A 23,802-nucleotide genomic window follows, 5' to 3' on the forward strand; every position below is an offset into this window, starting at 1 on the left:
CTTTGTTGAAGCAACCTCAGGATCATGTTTCTCATCCTTGTCCTTTTCTTCAAAGGACACTGGGATGCATAGTGGCCCATCTGGCCACAACTGAAACATTTCACCTTCAAAATGTCCTTTCGCTTCGGCTTCTACTCTCTCTTCGATGCCAAAGTTGCGTTCTCCTCCTTGTCCTTCATCTTTGTGCCACTCCCACTGCTGTCACTGAGGTTGACCTTCACTAGGTCGCTACTTAACTCTTCTTGTTGAAGAGCCTCCCACATCTCCTCCCACGAAGGTAGTTTTTCTCTGCCCAATATGCTTTGGACGAAAAATTGCCATTCATCCGAGACTCCATTCATGGCTATCCTCACCATTGTGGTTGGCTGAGGAGTGGACCCCACTGCAGCAAGATGGTCTCTAGTGCCCTGAAGACGCTAAAGATAGAGGTTCACCCCTTCTCCTTTCCACATCAAAGTTCGCTGCAATTTCTACTCTAAATAAATCTTCCTCTATTCGGAAGAGCCTTCATACAGAGAAGACAAGGCTTCCCACATTTCTCGAGTTGTATCCTTTCCCTGCAAGTGAAGTGTGAGACCACATGATCTCGAACTCCATCGAGAATGAGCCTCTTTGCCTTCCCTTGCTCGGCCTTGTACTTCTTCTTTTGATCGTTGTCAACAAGAACCACTACAACATTTTTGTTGATTTCGGGTAGCATCGAATGTGCTCTAGCCAGGAAAATTGGTGGAGAGGCTAAAGCACATGAGATCTCCAAGACCTGGAAATGGTTTGGTGAAATTCTACCCAGTGAGAGAGATATTAAAATAATCATAATTTTCAATGGGTTCCTAAGTCTAAACTTAGGAAAATAAAAATATTAATGGTTATTAATATAAAACTGGGTTCGAAGGATCTAAATGACATGGATCAAGCCAAATCTAATCTGAGCCGTTGATTAGAGATGTAATCTCGGCCATTGAAGACTCAACAGAAAAAGTATAAGAGGAGGCTTGAGGGTCAATTCGAGATACACTAGATTGATCTGTCAGTTCGATTTTCTAGAGCGGGTTTTGCTAAGAGAAATCGAACCAGTGATCAAAGTTGTAGTGAATGCATAGCAGAAAGGTAGAGATAGTGCCGAAAGACCAACACAGAGGCAAAGATGTAGACGCAGAGCCAACAGAAGCAACGCAGAGGCTAGGAGTGACTGTGCAGACGGCCAGAGGGCCTGCATGAGTGACGCAGAGGCTGCAGAGGTGACTTAGAGAGCCATAAAGGCTGTGCAGAACATCAAAGGGTTGACGCATTGGCCAAGAGAGCTGACGCAGTGCCTCGGAGAGGCGTTGGAGAGTTTTTTGTGGAGTAGACTTGCCAAATATCTACTTCCGAAGAGAGGTATCGTTGCCAGATAGATTTCTCTATCGGGTGAGCTAGTTTGGCACCCAGTTGTACTCAAGAAATTTGCTTAATAATAAAACCCTTACTGTTGCACCAGTTTTCCCAAGTTGGGTTTCTCCGGAGACGATTGTCCAAAAATAACGATGTCACTTGTGTGTTTGTCTATTTCTTTCAGTTGATGATCTGTAGATGGTTGAGACTACATTGTGTTTATTTCAGTATTTATATGGTTAAATAACTTGTTCAGTAATTAAACAAGTAGGAGAAATAAACGAAATAGTGCAGGAAAATTTCTAACAGGTTAGACTTAGAAATTTCAACATGGTATCAGAGCGTTGCAGATCATAGGAGAGTTGAAAGCACCAGCTAAATCAAAGAATTTGCAGCAAAAATAGCTGTCCCGAGTGACAAAAGTTGTTCCTAAGCAGAAAGCAGTAGAGAAGGGGTGACGCAGAGGGCCTGCATCATCAGTTCGAGCCAGAGAAGGGGCCAGCGCAGAAGCAGTGAGAGGCAGAAGAGGTTCACGAAGAGCCATGTCATCCTGCTCAGCCAAGTAGGAGTGACGCAGTTGACTAGTGGAGCGATACATCCACTCTCGGGATTGCGCAGAGCCTAGAGGCTCAGTTCTTCAGTTGTTGGGGCATAGGAAGCTGTGGGCAAATTGTAGAGTGTGAAGTTGGTGGGGTGCTATTGTTGTTGAGGCAGAATAGTAACTAATGGGACAGAACCAAGGTAGAAGGGAGTCGCTACCTAGGCGGATTTCTAGCCAAGAAATCCAGATCAGTGTTGCAGGAGGAAAGGAGATTGGAGAGGTGCGATTCGGCTGTTGGCAAAAGGATTTCTAGGAGGGAAATTGAGACTCAGAGGGAGTTGAAGAGAGAACTTCCAGGAGGGCAGTAGAGACTCAGAGGAGTCGAAAAGAAGAGCAGAGATGGCCATGAGCGGACTGAGGGATTAGTGTTGAATTTTCTAAGTCTATCCCATTAGAAAATTAATTTGTATTCTGCTGGTTTATTTCTTCTACTTGTAAATTCTGAACAAGTTATTTAAAACATTTAAATACCGAAATAAACACAATACAGTCACAACATCTACAGATCATCAGCTGAAAGAAAACAAACACACAAGTGACACCGTTATTTTTGGACAAATGTCCCCGGAAAAACCCAATGCGGGAAAACCGGTGCAACTATTCTGAGGGTTTATTATTATGCAGTATTTCCTTGAGTACAACTGGGTGCCTAACCGGCTCACCCGATAGAGAAAAACACAGGGTAGCAATACCTCTATATTCGGAAACAAGTATTTAGAAAACCTATCCCACGAAACCCTCTCTAGCGACTTTGAAGCTCAGCATTCGCCCTTATGGCCTCTGCGTTAGCCTCTTCCTGCACTGCATCAGCCCCAGGACCCTCTGTGTCAACCCTCTGATGCACTGCGTAGTCTCTGGGACCCTTTGTGTCACTCCCTCTGCCTTTTGCGTGGATGACGCAGTCCCTCTGGGCTCTACGTTGTCCCTTCTGGGCTGTGTGTGGCCTGCTCTCGTTGCTGCTCTCGCGCTCTGCTTCTGTGCTAGTCTATCGGCACTGTCTCTGCTTCTCTGTCCAGTACTCATTGCCCCTTGCTTCTAATCACTGATTCGAATTTGCTTAGCAACCCCGCTCTAGCAAAACAAATGACTGATCACTCTGGTGTGTCTTTCAATTGACTCTCAAGCCTCCTCTTACACTTTTCTTGTTGGTCCTTCAACGGCCGAAATTAAATCTCTAATCAATGACTAAGATTAGATTTGCCTTGATCCATTACTTTTGGAACCTTCTAACCCAATTTTATATTAATACCCATTAATATTTTATTTTTCCTAAGTCTAGACTTAGGAACTCCATTAAAAATATTAATTATTTTAATATTTCCCAAACTAGGTACAATCTGTCCAAACCATTTCCAGGTCTTGGAGATCTCATGTGCTTTAGCCTCTCCACCAATTTTCATGGCTAGAGCACATTTGATGCTACCCCAAATCAACACTTCCTCTTAGCGGGGATTGTGCTCTAGTAATACTCCGCACTGAGTATAACACTAATTATCCAGCACTGGTACCTGTACTGATGCTAGGCCTCCTTGCCCAACATCCTCTACACTGCTTCATCCTATACTATTGCCCATGGCTCTGCCACTGCCACTGTTGCATCCATACGACAGCTCCCTCTGCATTTGTGCTGCTGCTGGCCCATTTGCCCAACACTACATCTACACTGCATCCCCCTCTCATCATGCTGCATCGTTCTACTGCATATTGCTATTGCACTGCAACTTAGTTACTGAGAAGTAAGTAACTTATCCACCCAACTTCTGACATCCTTATCAGGCTAGAAACACTCCCGATGTTGAAGCTCTCTCTGTTGCTAACAAGTGCTCCCTCTACTGACCTTTGCGCTGTTGCAACAACTCCCTGCATCTCACACCGTTGCACACCTCTCTATGCCATCCTGCACTAGTGCAACATTCTCGTGCCTCTCGCACTGTTGCAGCTTGCTAGCCTCGCGTTGCCCGGGGACTCCTGCACTGCAGCACTCTCCGCAGCTTCATCCACATCCGTCTCTACCGACATCCGCCAGTCTTGCTATTCTCTATTTGGGGCTCCCATAGCAAGGTATAATCCAAGAGGTTGGGTACGTCAAGGATCCTGGCCCTCATCGCATGTAGTCCTAACTATAGCTCGATGTCTCCCCACTTCTTCTCTAGTGGCACATGAGCACTCATGGCACAATTGTCATCCTCTTCGACTTCTTTCTCCGCCTTCGCTGGCGCTGCCTCAAAGTCAAAAGCCTCTCCCTTGTTCTTCTTCCTCGGACACTGGTTCGCGTAGTGACCCAGTTCCCCACAGTGGAGCACTTGACCTTGGAGAGGTCCTTCTTCTTCCTCTTCTCCTGCTTTCTTGCAGATGCCAGAGCAGCATCCTCTTCCTCTTCCTTCTTGATCCGAACTCCTTTGCTGCTACTTCATGTCTTGCTCAGCCGTCTGATCTCCTCTTGGAGAAGAGCCACCCACAATTCTTCCCAATATGGAAGACTCGCCTTGCCCAGTATGCTCTAGACAAATGTCTCCCACTCCTCGGAGACTACGTTAAGTGCGGTCCTCTCCATCAACTCCTGATCCAGCGTGGCTCCTATGGAAGTCAGTTGCTCCCAGATCTCCTTCAACCGATCGAGGAAGTGATCTATCTGCTCCCCCTTCTGCATCTAGTATGACCGTAGTTGATTCTCAAGTAGCATCTTCCTCCGCACGAAAGTATGCTGGTATAATGTCTTCAAGGTGTCCCACATCTCCTTTGCCATCTCCTTCTCAGCAATATGTTGGACCACAGATCCTTGACCCCATCAAGGATGATGCATTTTGCCTTGGCCATTGCCTCCTCGTACCTTTCATTAGCTACCGGGTCAAATGGGATAGCCATTACTCTCAAGGCAAAGCCCTTGATGCGATGTCTGTATAGAATGGACAGGATCTTGGCCTTCCAGACCACAAAGTTGGACTCTTTGTCTAGCCTATCCTGATCCCTTAGCCCATTCACGGCCATCTCTCTGCTCTTCTCTGTCGACTCCTCGGAGTCTTTCTACTTCCCGCCTAGAAGTTCTCGGTTCGACTTCTGTTGAGTCTCTCTACTTCCCGTCTGGGAGTTCTCTTCTGGACTCCCTCTAAGTCTCTATTTCCCTCCTGGAAATCTTTCTGCCAACCGTCAAGTTGGCCCTCTCTGATCGTCTATGCAACTACAACACTGATCCGGATTCCTTGGCTAGAAATCCGCCTCGGTAGCAACTCCCTCTACCTTGGTTTTTCCCTGTTAGGTATTGTTTTGACCATAGTACGCCACCAACTTTGCTCTTGCAAACTACCCACAGCTTCCTTTTCCCCAGCCACTGAAGGATTGAGCCTCTTGGCTCTGCGCAATCCCCGCACTGGCAAAACAACTCCCTCAGCCAACTGCGTCAGCCTTCTTGGCCTCTGTGTGGCTCTACGTGAGCCTATTTCTGCCCTCCTCAGCCTCTGCGATGCCCTCTCTCAGGCCCAGATTGATGACAGTCCCTCTGCGTCAACCCTTCCTCTGTTGCTTTTTGCAAGGATCAGTTATGTCACTCGGGACAATAGAATCTATTGCAAATGCTCTACTCAGCTGATGCCTGTTAGTGTCAGCGTTTGCATCTTGCCATCAGTGATAAAAAAATTCCTCTTTTCATATCATATTAGGGTCCCACTCAATTTTTTTTTATCTTTCCACTAGGTCATGCAAAAAATTAGTCACTGATGGTAGTCCTAGTCCAAAAAAACATCACTCTTCCCTAAATGTGATTACTTGCTGGCATAGTTTCATATCTTGTTGACTGTACATCATCCATAAAGTTAATTTTATCATGCCATTTGTATCAGTCATGAGGTCATCATGTCATCTTGAAATTCAGTCCTTCAAGGTCTCATTAGGTCTTTTAGGGTTTTTCAAGGTTTCATTAGGTCATTAGGGTTTCCAAGGTTCCAATAAAACTCCATTCCATTGCATAAGACCAACAAGTAAAGGGTGATCAAATAACATCTCTTCACCATGTGAAAATGATTTGTAAAGAGAAATGCTTATTTCATCATGTAATTTTATGTTCACTATATGTAATAAGCACTATTCGTACGCTGCCAACTCAATCTCTATATGCCAACTTTATTAAAGCAAAGTCAAATTCAAAGAGTTCTCAAAGACCATCAAAAGATCAATTTGTCAAAGGAAATAGTCAAGTGAAAGGGTAATGTTTCAAAAAGTTAAGTGAATGCCGAAGGGAGTTGTCTTTTCCCAAGGGTGTCCAAATCATCATTTTCCACAAGCACTAAACTCTAATTTCCTCTCCCACTGAACTAGGGTTGGCTATGGAATCATAGACATCTGAGTAGAGGAGGCATAAGGGAGGTCATTTCAGCAAGTATGAAGCCATTCCAACTCATAGACATCATGTCTCCATCATTTTTCAAGAAGTCATTCCAAGGGACAAATCATTTGCTACACATAGGGCCAATTTTTATTCAAACTATGTTTCACACCAAACAGAGATGCATTTGACAAAAGTGAGAGAGTTTTTTGTCCATCATAGGCCAAGGATGAAAACCCTCCTTCACTTTTTACACAGGTGTCATGATTTTAGAGAAATGTCAAAAATACAGTTGCTACAAGAGGTTTTCTGCATTTCTGGAGTGACCTTGGAAAAATCAAATTTTCGCCTAGTTTGAGTATCCAAATGACTTGCTCAATGAGTCAAATGATAACTAGACAGAAAGAGCCTTCCAATGAGCTATCATGAGCTCCATTTGGAGTTGAGGAAGACCTCCAAAAGTTTCCTGCAAGAGCACACTTAATTTTTGCACCCTCATTCTACACTTTTTGACCAGTCTTGGGAGAATTGATTTTTGAGGGGCTATAATTGATCATTTTCAGTGCTTGATAGGTCCATTGTGTAGCCAAGAAAGAGATCTTTCCAACGAGCTATCATGGGGTCAATTTTGACTTCGGGAAGGCACTCAAAAGTCGATTTGAAGTCGGCGCTACCCACGCATCAAAGGCGCTGCGCATAGAGCAGTGAGGCGCTGCGCATGCATCAAAGGTGCTACACACCTGTGAAACTTCATCTGTAATATCTCAAGTTTCATGCAAGTGCTCCAAACCTTCAGCACATGGTTTTTTATCCTCCTAGCAAGTAAGTAAGGCCCTGTCCATCCCTCCTTACATTTCACAAGTCATCAATTCATGCTATGAAGTTTCTTGTGTGAAATTTGGAATTCTTAAGACTTGCAAACCCTAGTTTCATTCCTACACCTCCAAAACTGTTCCTAAGACCCTACTATCCTTCCCACATCACAGTAAACCCTATCCCTACCCCTGTATTGCTAAATCCCTATCCCAAATTTATTCTCCCTTAAACCCTAAGTCCTAGGCAACCATACTGCATACCTGAAATAAAATTCCAATTCCTAAATACCATAAATATTGCAATCCCCTATCACCTCCCTAAGTTCCCTAATCCCTTCCCCCACTCCCTAATTTTTTCCTATCCCATTCCCACTCCCATTTCCTAATCCCTAGGGTTTCAAGCAAAAAGAACAAAAACACATCATGGAGGAAGAAGATAGAGATTTTACATAGGAGGATGACACAGAAGAAAGAAGGCACACAAAGGAGGAAGAATATTGAGGTTTGAGCCTACCAACACCAGAGAACTAATGGCCTCACCCATGACAATCACTTGTTTCAAGCATATGGGATGTTTTGATTTTTGTGAAATGGTACAAAGAGTTCAAAGCCATCCTGTTTTGACTAGAGTTTTCATTTCAAATCTTAAGGACAATCAAGTGACCCTTGCTGGTGTAACCTTCACCATATCCTTAACCATTATTGCTACTGCTACTAGAATACCTAATGTGGGTGAAAAGTGGTTTAAAGCTCAAAACCTAGATGATTAGTGTTATCAGCCGTACATGAAGCCTCGGTACAAGAATGAGAGAAAGAAATTCTTCCCTTTCAATCACCTTCTTGATATATATGCTCTCATGATGAAAATCATCATGAACTACTTCATTTGTGAAGGCAGATTTTCCAGACTCTACACATACCATATCAGATTGCTCATGCACTTCACAAGAGTCAGAATGCTCAATATTCCTTATTATTTGTTTAGGAGCATTGAGAAAATGGCATACACAGTTCAAGGAAAAAGGTATGATCAGCAAATGAACAACCTCTTTCATCACTCTCTGATCAAGATCATTGTCCTCCATCACCTTAATCAGCTGAACATCTCATGGGACACTTTCATTGCCAATAATATTTTCACTACTCCACATGCTGAAGATATGCCTTCTTCATCTCATCCCACTGATCATCATGTTGAAGACATACCCCCTCCATCTCAGCCCACTACATCTATCCCTCCATCATCTCAGCCTATTTCACCATCATCATCACCATTGTATGATCATACAGGGTCACCTAGCAGAGCTGAGGTCATCAAGCCTAAGAGGGCAGATTTGGGCACATTATCATGTACTTATCAGAGAGGGGCCCTGCCTTCTTCATTAGCAAAGTAGGTACATAAAGGCAAGAAAAAGATCACAGAGACAGTTGTTCATGAGGAAATCAAGCCAGAGGATGAGGACTTACATGAGACAGAAACAGAATTTGATCTTGTTGACTTGGATCAGCATGATGATCATGAAAACACAAGCTTGATCATCAAAGAAAAAGAGGCCCAAATCAAACAATTACAAACTCAATTGGATAGAGCTAAATATGTCATTTCATTTCTTGAGCAGGAAAACCAACTACTGAAAACAAAATAGCTAATCATGCCACACCTTCTCAAATCCAAAAGAGAAGAGACCAAGGCTATGGCCTTACTTGATGAAGCATATGGAAAATATGGTGATCCTGATGAGCTAGAAGAACAAGTGTCAAGAAAAAGGCCAAGAACCAAAGGCCTAAAGAGAGCATTAGAACTAGAGAAATAGAAAGAAGCTGAACTAGCCAATGAGCTTACCTTAAATGAGCAATTTGCCATAATGATCAATGAAAATAGGGAGCATTGGCTTGAGAGGGTTAACAACCATCTTGAGAAGCTCCTAGACAAGGCCAAAAGAGACAATGACATACAGAGGAGGATGGAAAAGTATTATTGCCGAAGAAACCAAAAAGCAAGGTCAAAACTCAAGATAGTGAGCCTGAAACCCTAAATATGCATGAGGAGAAGAGAAAACTTGATATCCTTGTTGAGGCCTCTTTCCATGCTTGACATACTTCATTAGCAGCTCATGTACCAATTTTGACAAGTTTCTGGGCATTTTTGAAATTTTTGGGTTTTTTGTGCAACTTTGACAGTTTTTGGCATAGTTGGACTGTCCTATGCGCAACGCCCTAGGTGTTGCGCATCTTCTAGAGGCCTCCAAATGAAAAACCAAGACCACCATTGGATTCAGAAGGCAGTAAACATACAATTTTGACTATTGGCACACCAAAATTGGGCAATTTGACAGGGAGAAATGGCCAAAAACACCTCAAAAATCACCTTTCTGCCCTCTTTTTCAGCTAGGCGCTGCGCACAGAAGCAGTCTTGGGAGATTGACTTTTTGGAGGGTCAAATCTTATCATTTTTTGGAACCAAGTGCATTTTTGGAAAGTAGACAGGATAAGCTTTCCAATGAGCTATCCTGAGCTCAATTTGGACATCAGGAACCCCTTCAAAACTCAGTTGGAAGATGGCACTGCGCACAGACCAAAGGCGCTGCACATAGACCACTGGCGCTGTGCATAGGACAATTTGCTTGATTTTTTACTGTTTTTCTCCAGTTTTGATTTTCATCCTTGGGAATCAACTTTTTACTGATGTAATTGATATGGTAAATGTAATTATGGTATTTTACTATTACCTAGGGGTAAATACATTAGGTAAATAGACTTCATCAAGTCAAATGAATCAGTTTCAATGTAATTAGGGATGAGTCACTTTGACCACCCTACACTCTAGCTATCAGTTCAGATTTTGGTGGAACTGCTCCTCCTCTCATGGATTCGACCCTTGAGGTTGGGAGGAGTTTGTTTTGATGTCTATATCTTCCCTTTCTTCACTCTTTTCAGAGGTTGGACTCAGTTGGATGTTGTACTAGTGATCAGAGACACTATTGTATCAGATTTTGGCCAGTATTAATAGATGAGTTGTAGCTATTTCTTTGGGATACATGTGGTATGGATGTTTAGCATTGTTTCTTCTTTGTTATCATTTGTATGAATGTTTTGTAAGCTCATAAACCATTTCATGTCTGTTATATGGTAATTTTCAAGTTGATAGGCAGAATACATGTTTGCTCATGCTTTGTTTTGGGAAAGTTATCATAATTTGTCCATTTTTCTTCAGTTTAGGAAGAATACATCTCCTATGCTCTTCCTAACTCCTCATCAGTCTTAAACCATCTCACCAAATCACCTTTTAAGTGTTAAGCCTCCTGCCTACCTTGCCCCTTTGAATGTCTACAATCATATCTGATTTTCCCTGACCTAGCCTCTTTGACCTAATACCCTCATCCAACAATAACCCCACCAAATCAAATCAAACAACCTCTGCACATCATACCTACCCTAAAACCCTAATTCATCCAACCTTCTTGGCTGTTATTCTTTGGAGAGAGCCCTCTCAAGCTTGGTAGGGCTAGCTACCAAGTCAAAAGATTGGTCTGTGGTTACCTCAGCTGGACTCTTCCTCAGCCTTGGAGATCTGGAGGAGTGATAACAATGCCTTCAGCTTTCCTGTGATCTGCAACCACACTCTGATACCATGTTGAATTTTCTAAGTCTATCCATTAGAAAATTAATCTGTATTCTGCTAGTTTATTTCTTCTACTTGTAAATTCTGAACAAGTTATTTAAAACATTAAAATACCGAAATAAACACAATATAGTCATAACATCTACAGATCATTAGCTGAAAGAAAACAAACACACAAGTGACACCATTATTTTGGACAAATATCCCTAGAAAAACCCAATGCGGGAAAACCGGTGTAGCTATTCTGAGGGTTTATTATTATGCAGTATTTCCTTGAGTACAACTGAGTGCCTAACCAACTCACCCGACAGAGAAAAATACACGGCAACAATACCTCTATATTCGGAAACAAGTATTTAGAAAACCTGTCCCACGAAACCCTCTCTGATGACTTTGAAGCTGAGCGTTGGCCCTTCTAGCCTCTGTGTCAGCCTCTTACTACACTGCATTAGCCCTAGGACCCTCTGAGGCACTGTGCAGTCTCTAGGACCGTCTACGTCACTCCCTCCACCTTTTGCGTGGATGACACAGTCCCTTTGGGCTTTGCGTTGTCCCTGTTGGGTTCTGTGTGGCCTGCTCTGGCTGCTGCTCTTGCTCTCTTCTTCTGCACTGGTCTCTCGGCACTGTCTTTGTCTCTCTATCCGATACTCACTGCCCCTCCCTTTTGATCACTAGTTCGACTTTGCTTAGCAACCCCACTCTAGCAAAATGAATGACTGATCACTCTGGTGTGTCTTCCAACTGACCCTCAAGCCTCCTCTTATACTTTTCTCGTTGATCCTTCAACAGCCGAGATTAAATCTCTAATCAATGGCTAAGATTAGATTTGGCTTGATCGATGGCTTTTGGAACCTTCTAATCCAGTTTTATATTAATATCCATTAATATTTTATTTTTCTTGAGTTTAGACTTACGAACTCCATTAAAAATATTAATTATTTTAATATCTCCCAAACAGGGTACAATCCGTCCAAACCATTTCTGGGTCTTGGAGATCTCATGTGCTTTAGCCTCTCCACCAATTTTCATAGCTAGAGCACATTCAATGCTACCCCAAATCAACAATCAGGACAGGTTGGATGGGGCATCCAACTTTGTTATCTGGAAGGCCAGGATCCTGTCTGTTCTAGATAGACATCGCATCAAGGCCTTCGCCTTGAGAACCGTGGCTATCCCAGTCGACCCAGCTGATAACAAAAAGTATGGGCATGTGATGGCCAAGGAAAAGTGCATAATCCTTGATGGGGTCATGGATCATGTAGTTCAACATATTGCCAAGAAGAATACGACAAAGGAGATATGGGGCACCTTGATGACATTCTATCAGGGCACTTCCGTGTAGAGGAAGATGCTACTGGAGAATCCACTACGGTCGTATCAGATGCAGAAGGGGGAGCAGATAGATCACTTCCTCAACAGGTTGCAGGAGATTCAGGACCGACTTCCATAGGGGCCACGCCGGATCAAGAGTTAATGGTGAGGACCGCCTTGAACGCAGTCTCTGAGGAGTGGGAGACATTTGTCCAAAGCATTTTGGGCAGAGCGAATCTTCCAGATTGGGAAGAACTGTGGGCAGCTCTTCGCCAAGAAGAGATCAGACGACTGACCAAGGCAGGAAGTAGTGGCAAAGGAGCCCGGGTCAAGAAAGAGGAGGAAGACGATGCGGCTCTGGCATCTGTAGGGCAGCAAGGGAAGAGGAAGATAAAGGATCTCTCCAAGGTTAAGTGCTTCAACTGTGGGGAGCTGGGCCATTATGCAACGTAGTGTCCTAGGAAGAAGAATAAGGGAGAGGCGTTTGACTCCAAAGCAGCGCCAGCTATGGCTGAAAAGGAGGTAGAGGATGATGATGATTGTGCCATGAGTGCTCATGTACCTCTAGAGAAGAGGTGGGGAGACATCAAGCTTTAGTTAGGAGGACTATAGAAGATGTAGGGGTGAGATCCTTGAGGTACCCAAACTCTTGGATCATATCTAGCTACGGGAGCCCCGAGTGACAGTAGCAGGATGACGGATGTCGGTAGAAGCAAGATGCGGATGGAGTGACAGAAGAGTGCTAGAGTGCAGTAGTCCTTGGTAGCGCAGAGAGGGTTGAAGCAGTATGATAGGCACAGAGGAAGTTGTAGCAGTGCATGAAGGCACACAGGTGTTTGCAGCAGTGCGAGAGGCACAAAATTGTTGCAGCAACGCAAAGACAGCAAAGGGAGCAGAGGATAGCAGCAGAGAGAGCTTCAACATCAGGAGGGTTTCTAGCCTGACAAGGATGTCAGTAGTTGGGTAGATCAGTTACCATCGTCTTAGTAACTAAGTTGCAGTGCAGCAGTAGTAGTGGTAGTGCTATGGGCAGCACAATGCAACATGATGAGAGAGGGTTGCAGTGCAGATGCAGTGTTGGGAGGAAGGACCAGCAGCAGCACGGATGCAAAGGGAGTTGTCGTACAGATGTAGCAGTGGCAGTGGTAGAGCCATGGGTAGCAGTATAGGATGCAACAGTGCAGAGGATGTTGGGCATGAAGGCCAAGCATTAGCACAGGTACCGGTGCCGGATGACCATGGTGATGCTCAGTGGTGGAGTATTACTAGAGCACATTCATCGCTAAGAGGGAGTGTTGATTTGGGGTAGCATCGGATGTGCTCTAGCCATGAAAATTGGTGGAGAGGCTAAAGCATATGAGATCTCCAAGACCCATAAATGGTTTGGGGAAATACTACCCGATGAGAGAGTTATTAAAATAATTAATATTTTTAATGGGTTTTGTTGACCACTAGGTGTCAACTACCCATAGCCATACACTCCATTTTCTTCACAAAAGGGATAGCGCTTGATCAATATGTCCGTGCCATTGGACAGTCACCGTCGACCCGATCATGTTATGTTGTAAACCCAGTCTGCATGTGTAAATTGTAAATGATCTTAGCAGATTTGAGTCATGTATGTAAACTACCTAGGCAAACCTATTTTTCTAGTGATAATCTAGATTCTGGAAGGTTTTTTGTCTCACCGATCCATGATCGACAGAGTTTTCCTTCAGCCTAACCCCAAAACTGGAATGAATTTTGTCATTAGAAACTGAATCCTAGTGTGCTTCGAGTCCATGTAAAAGTAATTTAGAAATAATTCTAACTATTTGGTTAGGTTATTACAAATTGCTTGATCTGCTAGATTATATTTGTGTCGCAAAACTGGGGGGTCTATGAGGATCTATGTCAAATGGGTTTCCCCCCTTGAGATGTAAAATTGTAAAAGTCATGATGTAAAGTGTCTTGAGGGTTAGAAAATGTTTTATCCCCTCATAGGTCTTAGGTCCTAGGTAATTTTTCCAAAGGCTAATTTCGAGGATCCAATAAAAATAATAAAATATATAAATAATAAATAATTAAAAATTAAAAATTAAAAAAATAAAATAATAAAAAATAAAAATAATAAAAGAAAAATTTAAAAATTTAAAAATTTAAAAAAAAGTTAAAAAGTTAAAAAATTAATAAAATAATAATAAGTCAAAGTTTTGAGAAAATAAATGCAAAGTTTTAATTTTTTAATATATTAAAATACATTTAAGATTTCGACGAATGAGATTAAAAGTGATTTTGATCCTCATCAACGGTTGAGATTAGTTTGACATGGATCACTCAAACTAGCCGTTGGGAATTTTTCCTTTAAATAGGGTGTTAGGGGTCATTTGAGATGATTGGATCTGTGAGTTTTGTGCTAAAGAAAGCTCTCTTGTAGTCATTTTTTGTGCAATAAAGGACTTTGGGGTTGAAATTTTGCTGGTGTTACTCTTCTGGAAATGCTGTCAGATGTTTCATTTTTTTGCATAATTTTATTTTCAGCCATTAATAATAGCTTGATGAAGATTGATTTAGGCACAGGTATCTTGTCTGATCTCTAGGGTTTGAATGATAGTTTAATTTCTGAATATAATGGCAGGTATCTCCATTTGATCTAAATTTCGCTGTTGTTTTCTCCCTCTATGTTAATGGTTGATTTTAAGTTGTGCAGGAAATCCTTTTTTTTAGATTACCGGGCGTTCGGGGAAGTTCTCGGCTGAACTAGCCAACTCCCGGATTGCATTTTCTGAAGAGCCCAACCAGTTTCGATCTTGGGTTTATCATTTAAATTTATCTTTTGAATGCATGAGAAGTTTTTTGAAGTATTTCATAGTGAAATCTAAAATTCTGAAATGTTTCTGTGGATTCTTGACAAATCTGGCTGTTGTAGAGTCATAAATCTGTAAATATTGTAATTAATTTTTAGGGTTTTAGTTTTTTGCATATATTATTTCTAGGTATTTTTTGCTTTGCTGTTACAGGTTTTGGAGCTGAGGATATAATCTTGTCCTGAAGCCAGATCTAGGCCCTGGAGGGTAAGATCTGGCCTCAGCATCATTTTGCAGGGATAATCTTCAACGAGTTTTCAATTTTTCTGAGGAAAGTCGAGGTTCTGTCCAAGCTATCTGCTTGTTGGGGTTTCATTTCCAGGAAGATTTTCAAATTTTTTTTAGTAAGTTGTGATTGCTTGATTGCTGCCAGCAAACCCTCTGGCAGCCTCGGTTTTTCTGCAAGGATGTTTTTCCTATCCATCTACCTTTTCACGCTGCCCAGCATTCACCTGCAAGGAAATTACAGTTTTTCCTGCCAGGGCTTCCCTCTTTTCCTTATCCGGAAACCCCAGATCTCCTCCACGCATTTCCTCCCAGCCACTGTTAAAAATTTTCAGTCCTTACGCCAACTCCATCGAAACCTGCATATTACCTCCTCACGTTTTCTCACCACTCCACGCAGCTCTCTCTCAGTGTTTTTTTTTTCTCCGCATACCCTACGCAGCCTAACTCCAAACCTTCCATCGTTGCCTGTTCCTCAAATGCAGCATTGCCCTCACGTCTGCCTTCAGCAATCCGCAGCTGCCATTCGATTTTTTTTCCCTACGCTGCTCCTCACACTGCCGCTGTCTCTTCCTTCTACCATCCGGACCTGCACACGCACAACCTCAAACCTCTCCTCGTTCTTCCCTTTCCCATCGATCACCTGCAAAAAAACACACATCTGCATTCCTCACGCAGCTCTTTCTCCTCACGCAACTGCCTCACACCTGCCCGCAACACCTTCAACCTGCATCTCGATCCTTCCTTCTGCCGCCACCCAAGCATTCCTCAAGCGTACCTGCAAACAAAATAAAAACACAAAAAAAAATTGACTTTCTTCATTGACAGATACGGTTAGGTTTTCATCGTATAGTTTATTTGATTCTGATTTAGATTTGAGTTTTGATTTTATAAATTTCACCTTTTTTTTTATATACATATGGTTAGGCATTTTAATTTTTTGTATAGTATATGATTTCAGATTGAGATTAGATTTAAATTCGGTTTAGATTTAGATTAGATTAATATTTAAGATTTTGAGTAATTTAAATTTAGTTTTGTTTTATTTTGACTTTAAAAAATATAAAAAAAATACAAAAAGTTTCTTTTAGTTTAGATTTTAAATTTATTTAGATTTTAGATTTATTTTGTTTTGTTTTGTTTAAATTTTGACTTTAAAAAATAATATTAAAAAATATAAAAAAAATAAAAAATCCCAAAAAGCATAAAAAAGGTTTTTTTTTTTGCCTTTGTTCTTTTTCTTGTTTAGTTTCGATTTTCGGTTTTGTCAGATTTAGTCTTGCCTCAAGAATTTGTCATATTTACGATTTTTGGGTATCTTTTCCGCTAAGGCTAAAATTTTGATTAATATTTATCATTTTTATATGGTTAAGCATGCTTAAATTTTCATTTGAAGATTAGCTATATGAAAGTGATAACCGGTTAGCATTTAAAATTGCATGGTTATTAAAGCATTTAATCTTTTAAATTTTAATTGCTGGAATATTGTTAAGGCATTGTGCTTTATTCGATTATCTCGCATATTGGTAAAATTAATCTTTGCTTGGCACATTTGATGATAGATGATTGTTTTACAAGGTTCATATTTCTGCAACATTTACTAAATAATCATTTAATCATTAACTCCATAAGGCACTGGTACATTAATTTCTAAAATCAATCAGGTGCTAAGTTGCCTTGTTGTGTCTCCCAACCCAACTGGTCCGCAGTTGATTTTCTTTTGTCCCATAGGGTCTACCCCCCTTAGCCTTGGGAGATGGCTTAAATGGAGAGATCGGGGATCAGGGTGACAGCCCCCGGTCTGAGCATTGTCGTGAAAATCTGTGCGACAATAGGTTCTTAAGTCTAAACTTAGGAAAATAAAAATATTAATGGGTATTAATATGAAATTGGGTTAGAAGGTTCTAAATGACATGGGCCAAAATCTAATCTTAGTCGTTGATTAGAGATGTAATCTCGGTCGTTGAAGACTCAACAGAAAAAGTATAAGAGGAGGCTTGAGGGTCAGTTGGAGATACATCAGATTGATCAGTCAGTTCGTTTTTCTAGGGCGGGATTTGCTAAGAGAAATCGAATCAGTGATCAGAGTTGCAGCGAGGGGCAGTGAGTGCATAGCAGAGAGGCAGAGATAGTGTCGGAAGACCAGCGCAGAGGCAGAGAGGCAGACGCAGAGCTAGTAGAAACCACACAGAGGCCAGCAATGACTGCGCAGAGGGCCAGAGGGCCTGCATGAGTGATGCGGAGGCTGCAAAGGTGACGCAGAGAGCTAGAAAGGCTGCGCAGAGCATTAGAGGGTTGACGTAGAGGGTTTCAAGCTGACAAAGAGGCCAGGAGGGCTGACGCAGTGCCTTAGAGAGGCATTGAAGAGTTTTTCGTGGAGCAAACTTGCCGAATATTTGCTTCCGAAGAGAGGTATTACTGCCAGATAGGTTTCTCTGTCAGGACTCAGGTGAGCCAGTTTGGCACCCAGTTGTACTCAAGAAAATTTGCTTAATAATAAAACCTTCAGAACTATTGCACCGGTTTTCCCAAGTTGGGATTTTCTGGGGATGATTGTCCAAAAATAACGGTGTCCTTTGTGTGTTTGTCTATTTCTTTCAGTTGATGATCTGTAGATGGTTGAGACTGCATTGTGTTTATTTCAGTATTTATATGGTTAAATAACTTGTTCATAATAAAACAAGTAGGAGAAATAAACGAGATAGTGTAGGAAAATTTCTAACGGGTTAGATATTTCAACACTTTTGATGTAGGCCTTGATATCATATTCCTCTGGAACAACTAAGATTTTGGTCTTCCATATGACATAGTTGGAAGCCCCTTCCATCCTGTCCTAATCTTTGAGCCCATGTGATGCCATGTCACCCAACTGTCGAACTGACTCCTCTAGTCACTGCTTAGCACTGGTCAGATGCTCAGCAAGTGAGAAATTCAAACTTTCTGGCGGAAAGTTCTCTGAGGAGAAAATTCCCCTTCTATGTGTCTTTGTTCTTTTCCAACGGATTTTTGCCTCGGTAGAAACTGCGCCCTTCAAGCATTGCGCTGAGGTTCTACATCACTCCCTCTGCCTGTGCAAACTCACGAACTAGAAATTGTACCGCTTTGTCATCTCACTCAAAGAGAGATTTCCTCGGATCGACTTCCCGGCAAGGACTGCGCAATCCCTTCAAGAGGATTCAAATTGCTGCCAAGTGCAACTTTCGACCTCACTTCTCAGCACTGGATCTGCTCTTCCTGTTTCAAAATCAATGCTTTGATACCATGTGAAAATTCCTAGACTCGAAAGAACCCCTACTGCAGCAAATCTGAATCTACTTCATCTACTTGATTTTTAAACATTCATTAAGTTATTCTCCTAAATACAGAAGCCAATTACTTTTGCAGCCTACACTAATTAGATATTTGATCTCATGAAACAGAAAATAGAGCAAAGAACAAGATACATAGGACACACTTATTTTTGGACACAATAGTCACTAGAAAAACCCAATGCGGGAAAACCAGTGCTCTGAGGGTTTTATTATTATGTAGGAGAAATATCTGAATACAAATCTAGGATGCTCATCTAGCAATCCTTTACAGAGAAAATACTGGCAAAAAATCTGAGTAAGTTTTACCTCACTTCACCCGGCAGAATTCCAGCTGATCCGATACAAGACTGGCTAACCCTGGCTATTTCTGTGTCACCTCTTCTGCCCACTATGTCAGCTTTCCCAGCTGTTCTAGCTTCTGCCCTCTGTGTCAGCTTTCGCAGTTGTTCCGGCAGTTCCCGCCAATTCCGGCTTCTGCCCTTTGCGTCAGCTTTCCTGGTTGTTCCAGCTGTTCCCTGCATTTCCAGTTGTTCCAGGCAGTTCCAACTTCTGCCCTCTGCATCAACTTTCCTGGTCGTTCTGGCAGTTCCCGACAGTTCCGACTTCTGCCCTCTGCGTCAACTTTCCCAGCTGTTCCAACAGTTCAGGTTGTTCCTGGCTGTTTCGGCTTCTGTGTGACAAGCAACTTTTCTGCTCTGCTACCTCTCTGTGCCTCTCTGTCTGTATTTTCTGGCAAGTCCTCCCGGATTCTCACTGCCCCTCTGCTGCAGAATGATCACTTAATTCGAAATCCTTAGCAAACCCTCCCCTAGGAATCAAATTCTTGATCAATTCGTTCTCTCTGTGTGTATTTCCAAATGAACCCCAAGCCTCCATTTTATACTTTTCCTGTTGAGTCTTCAACGACCGAGATTAAGTCTCTAATCAATGGCTAAGATTAAATAATGACTTGTTCCACCTTCTAGATCATTCTCACCCATATTTTGATTAATACCCATCAATATTTTAATTTCCCTAAGTTTAGACTTAGGAACTCCATTAAAAATATCAATTATTTTAATAAAATACAATCCGGGTGGAATTTCACCAAACGGTTTATGGGTTCTTTAAAACTCATGTGCCTTAGCCTCTCCACCAATTTTCAAGCCTAGAGCACTTCTGATGCTACCAAAAACTAACAGGAAAGGACTCCAAACATAGTGGACAAGGGTTGGCCCGTTGTTATCCAATCAAGAGCCTGTGGTGCTCCCAAGTGCGTGTGGGGGCACAAGGATAACCTCATGGGTTTCCAAATGGATCAAATATTCCTGTAAACCATCTGTAAGGGCCGGAGTGATGACATAAACCCTCCATTTGTAGCGGGAGGCATCCTGGAATATCTACCAAGTGTATGGTGCAACTGTGGAGCCGACTAGGCATGGTGGATCAGATGCATCATCCTCATCCAAAAGGTGGAACAAGAGCAATCAGTGAATACTATTGGGGATCCATGAAGTAATATCTGCTATGGTGGAGACCCATGGCTCTCAACGCTCACCCTACAAGTGCCATTGTGGCCCTTTGGAGAGCTAGGACATCGTATAGGGAGACCAAGCCCTAAATGAAGACTCACCTGCAATCCTGCATAAGATCCAATGTGTCCCCTTGCCCTCGAATACAACAAATCATTAGAATAATCAAGTAATAATTCTTACAAGTTATGGGATCAATGGGGCACTTCATGGTGGCATGCCCTTCCATAGTGGACTTTGGCAAGTATATGTGTCTCCAGGCTCAAAAAGGGGGTTAACCAAGGACCTCATTAGGTGGTTTCAACCTCTAAAGGGGGTGGCATGTCCATAGTACATCCTTTAAGAGGTAACTGGAAAATGATATAATGATGTAATGGAGTGGGGATCAAGGGAATAATCCAGACCACATGTTAAGATACCTTGGCACCTGGGTACATGAGTGTACGAGGGAGAAAATCATGGTACATGAGTTACCCCGGCCTTTGTTTTTCCACCCTTCTTCATATGCCTTTTTCCTTTGATTTTTCTTCATAATTTCTCTGGGGCTCCAGGGGATGGAGAGCATGATGTGTAATATGTAGGGGTGGATACCCCCTTTGAGGTGGGGAAGTTCATCACCCACCGGGGGTTGGGACAATCATGGGTTCCTTAATGATGGAGGGGTCTCATCTAGGGCTCATAGGAATCAACGTGATGGCCATGAATAAGGGGTAGAGCTCATGTTCGGCTTTTGCCCACGTGCTAAATTTGTATGTCCTAACCATCTTTTGCATTTTAGGGTACATTTCCTATTGAGAGTGGCCAAATTATGCTTTTTACTTTCTTTTTAGCTGCATCAACCTCCAGGGCATCGTTCTAGGCCCAACCCAAGGTGTGGACCGGGGGAAGGGTAGGTTAACCCTATGTGGACCCAGTGAACACATGCGGACCCGAACAGGAAATGAGATGAATGGGGCTCAAATGAGTGGAAAGGGAGTAATGTAGGTGGTGTCGGGAAGCGGGACCACACAACCAAAATCAGGATTTCCCATGTAGTGCCAACCCTAAAGCTAATGGCCAGTAAAGGAGATCCCACAAGACTAGGATACAAGGGTAACCATGAAATCAGGCAACAGAGACAAGAATACAAACCTAACCCACTCTTTCTGCCGAATCCCTTCCCCACCAATTCATATGCCCATGACAAGTAAGGAAAACTACTCAACTATACCAATGAAAAGCCATACCTTTGGGGTCAAGAGGCCCACGTTCAAACATACATTCATAACAGATCGACAAGGGACCACATGGTTGGCTGAAGTGGCAGAGAAAGTGGCACATTGAGCTATTTGGGGGCTGCTAGGGGTTGTTGGCAACCAGCTGAGGACCATCTAGGAGAAAAGAAATCTCCCATATATACTACCCACAGGTGGTGGGTAACACTGCCCACCTTGAATTCCTAGTTATATCTAATGGCCTAGGTTAAACCACACTTATCCAAAGGAATTTATGTCTTAACATGGTTTGATATAGTAACAAGATAACATCTTTACTTAATTATATGTGGTGAAGTACCCACCTAATGCCAAGTACACTTCACAAGCAAGTCAAAACTCAAGCATCACTTCTAAGGAAGGAAAACCACACAGTGAAACCATACCAATTATAGCCTGAGGTATCATGCAGCATCATCTAGCACAACTGATCTTGAGAGAATTGGGCACCAAGAATGATATACCATTGAATCCATGAAAATTTACGACTACATTAAGGTAGTTGATGGGATGGAGGAACAATTACAAGCAGCATGAAATCACACCCAGCGAAGTATGTTTCTATGGGAGTTACCTAAAGTGAAACAACGCCAATAAGAAAAGACCTCATGCTTTATTCGTGGGTTGCCACTTGTGCCGGCATACCTATTATGTTGAGCTGGGGAACCTTGTAGCTATGTTTGTGCATTAGGGTTACACCTATAGCTGAACTATACCCAAGCCTCATGCTGACCTATAAATAACCTTTAGATGTTCATCTTTCCAATGCTTAGGTTAGCAGTGTTTTATGCAATCATAATACGTAGCATACAACAATACAATTAACTCTTTACAATACACCTTAACACTTAGCTATAAAAGAAAATAAAAAGACAAACTTTAATTACACACACACACACACACAGAGGCACACACACATATATATATATATTGAGCAAAACCATGACAATGGTAAGAAATGAGTCCTATGTACAATAAAGGAGGGCAAAATCAGTCCAAACTTCATATTGGAGGAAAATGAAGGTGTTCCTTGTAGGAAAAATATGACAAAAAGGAGGTCCAACAATAACATAGTTTCTTTGTTTCTTTTTCTACATATATAACAAGAGCATTTTCCAAGAGTTTTTCGAAGGGCAATCACAACTTTATGTGTGAGAGATTTCTTGGTCTGTTCCACTTGAATTATCTTTATAATAGTGGTGTTGTGTTCCACTTTTATTCCAACTAGGAGCATTATTCCTTGTAGACACCAACTATTAAAACCATGTTGTATATTGTCACTGTAATTTGTAATAAATTCTAATGCTTTTATTGCATGAATTAGTTTCTGATTAGTAACTTCCTGCATCAGGTTTGCGGACATTTAAGCTCAAAAAAATAGTTTTAAACATTAAACTAGAATGTAAAAGAATTTATATATAAAGTTTTCCCATATTGCCTAAAAATGATTCCCATGTTGCATTGCAGATGGAGGCAAATTTCCTTATCATTTAGCAACAGCAGAATTTACAAAGAGGCGAATTGAAGATGCCCATGCCATTGTGGAGATGAATACTAATTTCTTACTTTTTCCGCGTAATTTTTGGGGAATCATTCAGAAAGTTTTTCTGCGTGCACTTCATAAGTGGTTTCCTACAGTATTTAGACCGTAAGTTAATATTCAATGTTTTGATATTGCTGCTTTTTTGTCAATTATTTGGCAGGAACCATTGTTTATACAACCCCCCTTTCTTGTGATTGTTGACTTTGTGCTACTTTCTTAGTTACATGCTTACTAAAAAATAGTGGCATATCCCTTGTTGAATATTGTGTTCCTTCTTATTATGGCTATAGGACATAGTATCTCTGTCAAAGTGGCTTGATTATGATCACAAGGCAATGAATCATTGTTGGAAAATCTTGAAATATACACAATAGATATTAGGAAAATAATTTTATTACAATTGGAGTCACCTCATACATTTGGATAGTTGCTCTTTAATCACAAGTTGAAGTCATTTATCCACCAAACTCATAACTACACAACCCCTAATAATAAAATTAGGTCATGTTACCCACCAGCATGAGGGTGACCCCTTGGAAAAATTTGGCTCATTTGGTCCAGCCAGTCAACCAGCCAGCAGCCCCACATTGATCCACCAACAAACACTCTTAGTCACCTCTCAGCCACCTCTCCAATCAACATTTCTTTTCATCTAGCCAATTCACCGAATGAAGGTGGAACTTCAAATATGAGGTATACTAAGCATTTTTGTATCATGGGTTTTCCATTTAATGACTTAAGGCATTCTAATAGGGATCAAGGGCTGAATTGGATAATTGACTGCTTTTAGTTGTCTCCGTGTGTTAATTTGGCAGCTCAGTGACAAATTCCAACCATTGCATTAAATTCCTCTTTCCGAGAGGACCAAAATTGACTTTTGAAGCACTCAATTCAGATAAGGGAAAGTGGATTTTTGAAGTCAAGCCCACAAGTACAAAATTGTCAAGGTTGGCCTTGGGTCAAGTGGCACGTCTCAAGGACAAGATGGCACCCCTCAAGTTGCATATAAATACAAGTGACCTCAACTTCATTTGGCACCTCATCAACTTAACACATCTCTTCTCTCTCCTCATTT

General features: G+C 41.8%; 1 protein-coding gene across 1 annotated transcript in view; it reads left to right on the plus strand.

Moving 5' to 3' along the window:
- Positions 1-23,802, plus strand: part of LOC149185302 (uncharacterized) — a 446,687-nt gene that overhangs the window by 333,049 nt on the left and 89,836 nt on the right. Inside the window, exon 11 of the mRNA XM_089417896.1 lies at positions 22,652-22,832. Coding sequence (XP_089274022.1) covers positions 22,652-22,832 — 181 coding nt within the window. The remainder of the gene's footprint in view (positions 1-22,651; positions 22,833-23,802) is intronic.

This window comes from Pinus tabuliformis, chromosome 3_2 (assembly GCF_031772625.1).
Source record: "Pinus tabuliformis cultivar Carrire ecotype Pingquan chromosome 3_2, CPIR1, whole genome shotgun sequence".
Classification (NCBI taxonomy): domain Eukaryota; kingdom Viridiplantae; phylum Streptophyta; class Pinopsida; order Pinales; family Pinaceae; genus Pinus; species Pinus tabuliformis.